At 44.6% G+C, this 11338-nt stretch overlaps 1 protein-coding gene across 9 annotated transcripts in view; it reads right to left on the bottom strand.

Moving 5' to 3' along the window:
- Positions 1 to 11338, bottom strand: part of LOC140479615 (uncharacterized) — a 42053-nt gene that overhangs the window by 11959 nt on the left and 18756 nt on the right. For 8 of the 9 annotated variants that reach the window (XM_072573483.1, XM_072573480.1, XM_072573482.1 and 5 more), the window contains 3 exons: positions 9720 to 9818; positions 275 to 364; positions 16 to 138 (listed from right to left, as the gene is read on the bottom strand). In XM_072573483.1, the coding sequence (XP_072429584.1) occupies positions 16 to 138; positions 275 to 364; positions 9720 to 9818 (312 nt within the window). The remainder of the gene's footprint in view (positions 1 to 15; positions 139 to 274; positions 365 to 9719; positions 9819 to 11338) is intronic. The other variant, XM_072573484.1, reaches the window with a different exon arrangement.

Raw genomic sequence — 11338 nt, 5'->3', positions numbered from 1 at the left:
GCTGCTTGGACTCACTATTTTCAACTTGATTTTCCTCTTCTTCCTCAATTAATTGTTCATCCTGTCTCCATTTTGGAGATTGCAAATATCTCAAAGTACATTCCGTGCCCTCCTTCTGCTGCGCAGAGCCCATGGTATCTGGTGAAGGAACAGAGAATTCATGTGTATCTGACTGCTGTGCCTTAAGATGAATGCCTAAATGTCAGACACAGGAATTATTTCTCAAAAACATCATCCATATTTTTTCTACATTTTTAACCTTGCTTTCCCTCACCAGTGACACTTCGATTATCCAACTTGGTCTTCTGCTGTAGGTTGTTCTCATCACCTCCCTGCCCCTGAGATCTCTGTTCAGGTCTGTGTTCTGAGACAATTAAAAGTGATGGAGTGAAGAACAATAAGCATTCAGACCAAGCAAAGAATATCATCTGAAATTAGCCAAATCTCAAAAAAAAAATCAGACTCTTTACAGTAAAATCTTTTATTCTCAAACACAGAACATCTGCACCAATAATCACAATATAGGTTCTGGAAAAGGTAGATGACAGCTTGGAATACAGTCCGACAGCAACAGTCCTCTGGGGTCCAGCCCACAAACTGGTTTTCTGTTTTGTAAGCTGGTAAAGGCATGGTTCTTCAAAAGACTGCAGTCACAGTCATGTATGTGACACCAGAAAGAAGACACAAATAGCAATGTCATTTGGCATTAGTTAGGGACAGACAGACACTACTGTGGATGTATATAAAACCCAAAGATTTGATTAGATTAGAATCCTGACAGTACGGAAACAGGCCTTTTGGCCCAACAAGTCCTCACCAACCCTCCGAAGAGTAACCCATTCCCCTACTCTCTACTAATGCACTTATCACTATGGGCAATTTAGCATGGCCAGTTCACCTGACTTGCACATCTTTGGACTGTAAGAGGAAACCCATGCTGACATGGGGAGAATGTGCAAACTCCACGCAGACAGTCACCTGAGGCTGGAATCAAACCCGGTCCCTGGTGCTGCGAGGCAGCAGTGCTAACCACTAAGCCCATGTAATGTCTCCAAGGTAAAGAATGTCATAGAGTGGTTTCAAGCATTTTCTGGGAGAGGATGAACATCCAAAGGTAATGTTCCATAATGCCACCAGTGACCTATGCAGGAAGAGATTGTGATCCTGCAATCAGATTTTAGCAATTAGGTAGAAAATTACCGAGCAGGACTTCAAATGATGCCTTCTCCCGATTACCCCAATCCCCTTGCCATGTGCAAATGAGAACAGAAATATAAGAATAAGGCAGATGATTGTATGGGTGGAAACATGGTCCGGGTCTGAAGGATTTAAATTCCTTGGATATTGTGACAGCCTTTGAGGAAGATGGTACCTGTAGGAGCAGGATGCTTTGCAGCTCAACAGAGGTGAGACTGAGGTCCTTGTGGGACCTTTTGCTCATCCTATTGGCAAGGCTTTAAACTTACAGAGGACAATACCAGAGAACACAATATACTTGGAAAGACAGACAGCACTGACAAGAGTCATTTCATAGGTAAAGTTGTAGTAAGGGAGAAAGTAATAAAGTCTTCATCAGCATTCCTGTGCATGCACGTCATTGCATGGAGTATAATTAAAAAGACTGGGGAGTTAGAGGCACAAGTTGACATGTAGACGTATGTTGTAACAAAAACAGAGACTGCTTTAAAGAAGGGTAGCACTGGGTGTTAAATATTCTGAGTACAAGGTGCCCAGAAAATGAAGGAAAGGAAGAGGGTTTGTAGAAATGATTAAGGAAATCATTGCAGATGTCATGGCACAGTGGTTAGCACTGCTACCTCACAGTGCCAGAGACCCGGGTTCATTTCCCACCTCAGGCAACTGTCTGTGTGGAGTTTGCACATTCTCCCTGTGTCTGTGTGGGTTTCCTCCCATGGTCCAAAAATGTGCAGGTTAGGTGAACTGGCCATGCTAAATTGCCCATAGTGTTAGGTGAAGGGGTAAATGTAGGGGAACGGATCTGGGTGGGTTGCTCTTCGGAGGGTCGGTGTGGACTTGTTGGGCCAAAGGGCCTGGTTCCACACTAAGTAAGTAGTAAGTCCCAAAGGGTTCACCGATGAAATCAATTTGGTTAAAGTTAAGGGGCAAAAAGGATGCAACTAAATTGGTGGTCAGTAAATTCCATTAAACAATCAGTGGGAAGGATGTACAGAAACAAATATGGAGGGAAATCAGAGAGATGCCAACTTTATAAACTAGTTACAATGAGGAATGTCAATTACCCAAACATGGACTTGTAGTATAGTGGTAATGTAAGGAGTAGCAAGTGGCAAGCCTTCCTAGATTATGTTCTTGAGAATTCCCTACAACGGTATGCTGTCAAAAAAGTTGAGATTCACTGGTGGACGTGGTTGTCAGAAATGAGATGGACCAAGTGCATAAAATGTCAGTAGGGACAGCATTTAGGAGACAGTAATCATTGTACCATAAGGTTCAGCATGATGGAGCAGAATAGCAATGTAGCATACATGTAGCAGCAATGTTAGCAAAAAAAAAGGTCAGGTAGTAATTGCTGCACTCTTACATCTTTAACTAATTTTTTTTGGAAGATGACTGAGACTTCAGAACAACTGGCTTCTCACAATCTCATAACGTGATGATTGTATTGTTTCGCTAAACAAAATACAGAACAGAACCTCTACAGTGCAGAAAGACACCATTTTGCCCATTAAATCTGCATTGATCCTCTGAAGAGCATCTCATTCCCCTGTCCTATCCCCACATTTACCATAGCTAGTCCACTTAGCCTGCACATCCCGGGACACTATGGACAATTTAGCAGTCAATCCACCTAAACTGCACATCTTTGGACTGTGGGAGGAAACCAGAGCACCCAACAGAAATCCACACAGAGCAGGGAGAATGTGCAAATCCACACAGACAGTTGCCCAAGGTTGGAATTGACCCAGGCTCTCCATAGCTGTGAGGCAGCAGTGCTAACCCCTGAGCCACCATGCAAGATTTTCTGAATGAACATCGCTTAATTGGATTCATCATTCAACAGAACATAAATCTATTGCAAGTATCTTAAGTATCCAGAGATCCTGAAATAACAAAGTCAGAATGTGATCATAACATGTGACCATGTAAAATCTGAGGACGGATCTCTCCACCCGAAACATTAACTTTGATTTTTTTCCACAGATGTTCCCAGACCTACTGAGCTTTTCCAGCAATTTCTATTTTTATCTTGTAAGACTTCTGATTCCAACAGGTATTGAGACTGAAGTTTCTCAATACTGTCTGCTCACTCCTTTTCCTCATACTCACTAATCTACATTTACCAAGGAGGTAGATGCTACCCAGGTCATAGTGACAGAAGAGGGAACTCTGTCACGAGAAGGGTTCAAAATTGATAAGAAGTGGTGAATAGACAGTGCTACTGAAGATTTATAAGATACTGGGACTAGATAAGACCATAAGAAGTATATCCAAGAATAGTGTAAGACATTTGGATGGAAATTGCCAGTGCACTGGCCATAATGTTTTAGTCTTCCCTAGATTCAGGCATGGTGCCAGAAGAATGGACAATTACAAACATCACACCCTTGTTCAGAAAAGATTTGGAGATGCCAGCGTTGGACTGGGATGTACAAAGTTAAAAATCACACAACACCAGGTTGTAGTCCAACAGGTTTAATTGGAAGCACACTAGCTTTCGGAGCGTCGCTCCTTCATCAGGTGATAGTGGAGGGCTCAATCCTAACACACGCAATTTATAGCAAATATTTACAGTGTGATGTAAACGATGTTTTACATGAATTCATGTAAAACTCTGTTATCTCACTTTTTAGAATAGAATCAATCTAAACGTCATGGCATACACAGAGAACACAGGGGGCTAACACCTTCAACATATTGTCTAGCTATCACCCATTGTTAACAGCTAACCTGAGAATGCAACTTTTTTTAAAAAAAGGTTTTGTGATTTACAAATGAAAGAAGTGAAACTATCATGGTATTCAAACAGATGAAGACTTAACAGACAATCAATTTTTCAATGTATAATTTCAGTTACATCACACTGTAAATGTTTGCTATAAATTCTGTGTGTTAGGATTGAGCCCTCCACTATCACCTGATGAAGGAGCGACGCTCCGAAAGCTAGTGTGCTTCCAATTAAACCTGTTGGACTATAAGCTGGTGTTGTGTGATTTTTAAACTTTGTTCAGAAAGGTTTTAAGGATAAGCCCAGCAGTTACAGACCAGCCAGTTTTGTGGCAATGGTGCAAAAGCATCTAGAAACAATTGTGTAGGATAGAATTTGCAACCACATGGATTATAGTGTGTTGGTTTGGAAAAACCAGTACACAAAAGGGAAATCATGTTGAACCAACTTGCTGGAGCCTTTTAATGAGGTCCTGGTAACAGTCAGTCAGGGTAATGCTGTTGGTAGTGTACATTGGTCAAATCATTGCCATGCAACATTATAGCTCATGGAATAAAAGGGACAGTAGCAATATGGATGAAAAACTGGCTAAGTAATCAGAAACTGAGTGATGGTCAATGGAGATATATTGTCTGGAAGAAGGTTTGTAGTGGATTTTCCTAGAGGTTGGTGTTGGAGATCTTGCTTTTCCTGACATACATTGATGACCTAGATCTTGCTGTGCAGGGGGCAGTTTCAAAGTTTGCAGCCCTCTTGTGGTGTAGTCGTAATGTCCTTATCCCTGGACAGGGAAGCTCAGGTTCAAGACCCACCTACTCCAGAGCTGTGTAATAACAATTCTGAATAAGTTGTTAAGAAAAATAAGCTAATTTTTAAAAAACATTAATTTAAAATGGGGAAGTAATGGTCTAGTGGATTATTGCTGGACTGCTCGTTCAAGAAACTCAAAGTTTGAAGCTTATACAAAATGTTGTAAACTGTGAGGAGGACAGTGTAGAATATCAAAAGGTCATAAAGAAGTTGGTGGAGTGGGTGGATGGGTGGCAGATGGGCTTCAATTTAGAGATGTGTGAACTGATGCATTATTGTAGCAAGAACATGGACACAAAATATAAAAGGTATAATTCTAAAGGTAGTGCAGGAGTAGAGGTACCTGAGTATAAATGTGCACAGAACTTCAAACATGGCAGGACAGCAAGAACATCAGACCGCAGGAACAGGAATTGGTTATTCAGTTCCTCAAACTTCTTCTGCCATTTAATGAGATAATGGCTGATCTGTGACCTGAATCCTGCCTTTAGCCTATACCTCTTCAAATTGGTTTGGAAGCATGTGAAAACGTGGCTGGCAAGAGCCATTTCTGCTCTTCAAGACTGTTTTGAGCACACTGACTGGCGTGTGTTCAGAGAAGCCACAACCGATGGCAATTCCATCACCTTAGAGAAGTACACAGCATTTGGTGGATTTGCTACATTAGCAAGTGTATGGATGCCGTCACTGTGTCCAAGACTATCCCTTCTCACCCCAACCAAAAGGCGTGGATGACCGCAAAGGTGTGTGTGCTACTGAGGACCCATGATTCCACCTTCAGAGCAGATGACAAGGTGGCCGTAACAACAGCGAGAGCCAACCTGACCCAGACCATCAAAGAGGCAAAGCATACACATGCACAGAGAAAACACAGCCACTTTCAGGATATGTGGAAGGGCATCCAGGCCATCACCAACTATAGAACAGCGTCACTTGTGCAGGTGATGCCTCCCTTCTGGATGAGTTGAACAACTTTTATGCACGGTTTGAGGCATGAAATGATGTGGCAGCGAGGAAGTCCACATCCCCTCCCCCTCCCCCCCCCCCACCCCCGGCCCCTCCAATGAGCAGGTGCTGTGTCTTACCACGGCCGATGTGAGGAAAACCCTATGCAGAGTCAACCCACGTAAGCCTGCTGGACCAGATAACATCCCAGGCAGAGTGCTCAGAGAATGCTCTGATGTACTAGCGGACGTTCTCACAGACATCTTCAACATCTCCTCGAGCTGCGCCATAGTTCCAACGTGCTTCAAGGCCGCTACCATCGTCCCCAGGCTAAAGACGTCTTCAGCAGCCTGTCTCAATGATTACCGCCCTGCTGTGCTTATGCCCATCATCATGAAGTGCTTCAAGAGGCTTGTGATGAGGTATATTAAGACCCTGCTGCCCCCCTCACTGAACACCCTGCAGTTCACGTATTGACCCAACCGCTCAACAGATTATGCCATTTCCACCACCTTCCATCTGGCCCTTACCCACCTGGAGAAGAACGACACCTCCGTCAGACTACTGTTTATAGACTTCAATTCTGTATTTAACACCATCGTTCATCAGCATATGATTGGAGAGCTGGGTCTAAATACCTCCCTGTGCAACTGGATACTGGACTTTCTGACGCGAAGAACTTAGTCCAGATCGGGAAGAGCATCTCCAACACCATCACACTGACTGTGCAGCAATGCACAGGTCAAATCACATCATCAAGTTCACGCATGATACGACTGTAGTGGGTCTCATCAGCAGGGATGACGAGTCAGCATATAGAGACGAGGTGCAGCAGCCAACAACCTGTCTCTACGTGGCCACCACCATCCGACACCTTAAAACGGCGGTGCTCGGACCCGACGTAGTGCACCAGTTGGAGGACGCTCAGGTGTGCGGTGGGATCCCATCCGCGCTCACCCTAGCCCCCATGGAATTTCACATTGGCCCCAAGGTCCCGTACTTCCCGTGGGAGCCCGTGCCCCACAACCTGAGCCGCCTCCGGAATTTTAATTTTGTCCCCTTAAGGGATGTAAAAAGGAAGGCTCTGTATCGACTGCTGCTGCACACCGTCCACCTCTTCTCCCTCATCCACCATCCAGACATGCCTTGGCCACCGGGCGGTGGGGATCCCCAGTGGAGGGCTCTCTACGCGGGAGTCCTCCCCCTTTCTCTCGGGCATCTGGGGTGGAGGGTGCTGCATGCAGCAGTCCCCTGCAACCACAGATTGCGGTGGTTCACGGACTCCCAGCCCAACTGCTTGTTCTGTGGCGCTGTGGAGTCCGTGGACCACGTATATATTGGGTGTGGGCGTTTGCACTCCCTTTTTGATTTTCTCAAAAACCTTCTCCTCTGCTTTTGGCTGCACTTCAGTCCCACGCTCCTGATCTTCGGGCACCCGGTACGGAGGAGGGAGGGCAGGTCCGAGGAACTCCTCGTGGGTCTGCTCCTGGGCCTGGCCAAACTGGCCATCAACAGGTCCAGGCAGCGGGCCGTGGAGGGGGTCGTTAGGGCCGACTGCCTGCCCCTCTTCCGGGGTTACGTTAGAGCCCGGGTGTCCTTGGAGAAGGAGCACGCGGTGTCCACCAACACCCTGGAGTCGTTCAGGGAGAGGTGGGCGCCGCAGGGAGTGGAGTGCATTATTTCCCCGTCCAACTCTATTTTGATTTAGTCCTTATACTCCCCTTCACTGTTTTGATCACACAGCATTGCCCTTTGATGTGAAGGGCACTGCTTGTCACTGGCCACGCGGGTGTTTCTTTTCTTCCTGGTGGTGGAAATTGAATAAAGATTCATACACCTTGTATCTCTCACTGTGTCTCATACCTGCACAGACACAATATGGGTGCTGGGGAAAAAGAAAAGCACTACCGCAGTTAGGCGGTAGTGTGGGGGTTAAAAGAAAACAGGAGTATCGGAGGTTCTGTTCACTCTGAAAGCTGGCTCAGAGGGAGCTGAATCAGTGGAAAGGGCTCCCCGCGTGTAAATAAAGGGTAACTTGGCGATGGGATACCAGAAAAAAAAAGCAGGAGTGTAATAAGTATTTGCTGAAAAAACTGCACTACTTTGTATTTATTTAAAATTATCTTCCATTTTGAAAAGTTGGGAAAAGAATGTTTAGCTATTTTGCTTCAAATCAAACAGTAATGCAATAAGTTTAATATTAATGTAATAATAATTGTAAAAAAATGACAAAAACAACCTGTCTCTGAATGTGGACAACACGAAAGAGATAGTTGTTGACTTCAGGATGGCACAGAGTGACCACTTTCTGCTGGACATCAACGGTTCCCCTGTGGAGATCATGAAGAGCACCAAATTTCTTGGCAAATACCTGGCAGAGAATCTCACCTGGACTCTCAACACCAGCTCCATATCCAAGAAAGCCCAGCAGCGTCTCTCCTTTCTGCACAGGCTGGGGAAAGCCCACCTCCCACACCCCATCCTCACCGCATTCAACAGAGGGTTTGGAAATTGCACCATCTCAGATCATAAGACCCTACAACGGATGGTGAGGACAGCTGAGAAGATCACCAGGGTCGCTCTTCCCTCCATTACAGACATTTACTTCACACGCTGCATCCGAAAGGCTAAGAGCGTTGTGGAAGATACCACACGCCCCTCACTCAAACTTTTCTCCCTCCTGCCATCTGGCAGAAGATACCAGAACATACGGTCTCTCACGGTCAGACTGTGCAACAATTTCTTCCCCCAAGCCATCAGGCTCCTGAACACAGTATAACTGGACTCTTTCCCATCTGAAATTCTTTCATATAGCTGCTTGAAAAATATCTATCATTCATCATTCTTCTGTTACACTGTAACTTGTGTGTTTTGCACTTCTTATGCACTTTATGGACTCTAATTTGGGTTTTATATAATTGCAGCATTACTTCTGCATCCTTATACTCCAGTCCTCTAGAAATAAAGGCCAGCATTGTATCAGCTTTCTTGATTATTCTGCACCTGTTCATGGCAGATAGAGCAGTTTAGGAAACGTATATTACTCTGGGCTTTATTAATAGGGGCATAGAATTCAAGAGCAAGGTTATTATGCTTAACTTGCACAAGACAGTTGTTAGACCTCAAATGGAGTATTATGTTACCATTCTGGGTGCCAAACTACAAGAAGAATGTGATCCCTTTGAAGACAGTACCGATGAGACTTTCAAGAATAGGTCCAGGAATGAGAGACTCCAGTTATTAGGATAAGTTGGAAGAGTTTAGGATTATTCTCCTTGGATAGAGGGAGGCTAACAGGAAATCTAATCAAGTATTTCAAAATAATGGAGCAGACAGGAAGAAACTATCTTTGCTCATAAAAGTGTTAAGAACTAGAACGCACAGATTTAAAATATTTCATGAAAGAAACAAATATGATATGAAAAAAATCTTATTCACACATTGAGTGGTTTGGGTCTGGGATGCACTGCAATGCAGAGGTAAACTTGATGCATTATTGAGGGCATTAAATTATTCTTTAAAGAGAAACAATGTACAAGGGTATGGGGAAAAGCTTGAGAATCACATTAAGTCATAACTTTTTGAAGAGCCTACACAGACTCAATTGGCCAAATAGTCTTCTAATTGTAAAATTCACATTCCTACATGAATCGCGAGTGGTTCTGCAGGATCAAATCAAAAGTTTTAAGATAAATTGTATGTTTAACACTCTCTAGGAAAATATAATAAACTCTTTAGTAATACAACAGGTTGGGGGAAGTGTGGGCAGAGAGCAGGGGAGAGGTTTGCTCCAAACTGTCAGCCATTAAATAAAATGGACAGAGGTTTCAGAGTAAATTTCCATGCCCTCATTCTTCTGCTGGGCAGAATGCATTGTGTTTGTTAAGGGAACAGTATTACCTATATCTGATTGCTTTTGCCTAAAGATGAGGTCGACATAAAAGGCATACATAAAAGGCTCTGTTATCAAACACAAGGCTTATTTCACAAAAAACATCATGTGATTTCTCTCCATTTTTACTTTCATTTTCCTCACCAGTTTCACTTTGATTATCCGACTTAGCCTGCTGCTTCAGGTTTTTCTCATTACCTTCCAGCATCTGAGATCTCTGTTCAGGTCTGTTTTCTGAGCCAACTAGAGTGATGGAATAAAGAACAATCAGCATTCAGACCAAGTAAAAAGTATCAGAAATTAGCCAAAACACATAGAAGTTCAAACACGGAAGACACTTTTCATCCACATGCACAATTATGGGGAGGCAATGGTGTCACGGTAGTGTCACTAGACTAGCCAACAGTGAAATTTGAATTCAGTAAAAATTTGGGATAGGGAGCTGGCCTAATAGCAACCATTGTTGATTGTTGTAAAAACCCATCTGGTTCACAAATATTCCATAGGAATAAAAACCACCATTTTATCTGGTTTGGTATACACGTGAATCCAGCCCCACAGCAATTTTATTGACTTAAATGCCATCTGGGCAATTAGGATTGGGGAACATTAGTGGATGACAGTGGGCTGTTTGAGGTAGCAGCCCATGTCTGGTGTATGGGGGTTGAGGTAAGGACATGGGGGAAGGTGCTAAGGCACTAAAATTATTGAGCTTGATATTGAGTCCTGAAGGCTGCAGCATCCCCAGGCGGAAAATGTGTGGCTGTTCTTCGAAGTTGCACTGAGCTTTGCTGGAGCACTGCAGCAAGCCTGAAACAAATGCTGACCAGGGAAGAGAGTGTTGTGTTGAAGTGTCAGGCAGCAGGAAGCTCAGGCTCATTTTTTGTAGATAGAATGTAGGTGTTCTGTGGAGCAGTCACCCAGTCTGTCTTTTGTCTCCCCAATGTAGACCAGACTACATTATGAGCAGCGAACGCAGTAGGCTAGGTTGAAAGAAGTGCAGGTAAATTGCTGCTTCATCTGGAAGGTGTATCTGGGGCTTTGGACAGTGAGGAGGATATAAACTGGCAGGTGTTGCACCTTCTGCGATTGTATGGGAAGGTGCTGTGGTGGTATGAGAGGGTGTTGGGAGTAGATGAGGAGCGAATAAAGATGTCCCAGAGAGAACAGTCCCTGTGGAAGGCTTTTCAAGGGAGGAGAGGGGAATATGCATCTGGCGGTAGCCAAAATTATTGCTAATGATCCTTTGGATACGGATGCTGGTGGTGATAAGTCAGGACCAGGGGCACCCGATTTGTGGGAGGGAAAGAAGAGATGAGGGCCAAAGTGAAGGAGATGGGTCTGACACAACTGAGGACCTTCCGTATTCCCAATTTCTCAAAATGCCATCCCGTATTCCCAATTTCTCAAAATGCCATCCCGTATTCCCAATTTCCCCGCCTCCGCCGTATCTGCTCCCAGGAGGACCAGTTCCACCATAGAACACACCAGATGGCCTCCTTCTTTAGAGACCGCAATTTCCCTTCCCATGTGGTTAAAGATGCCCTCCAACGGATCTCGTCCACATCCCGCACCTCCGCCCTCAGACCCCACCCCTCCAACCGTAACAAGGACAGAACGCCCCTGGTGCTCACCTTCCACCCTACAAACCTTCGCATAAACCAAATCATCCGCCGACATTTCCACCTCCAAAAAGACCCACCACCAGGGATATATTTCCCTCCCCACCCCTTTCCGCCTTCCGCAAAGACCGTTCCCTCCGT

This window comes from Chiloscyllium punctatum, chromosome 7 (genome assembly GCF_047496795.1).
Source record: "Chiloscyllium punctatum isolate Juve2018m chromosome 7, sChiPun1.3, whole genome shotgun sequence".
In the NCBI taxonomy this organism is placed as follows: Eukaryota; Metazoa; Chordata; class Chondrichthyes; order Orectolobiformes; family Hemiscylliidae; genus Chiloscyllium; species Chiloscyllium punctatum.
This window is presented reverse-complemented; position numbering and strand designations above follow the sequence as displayed.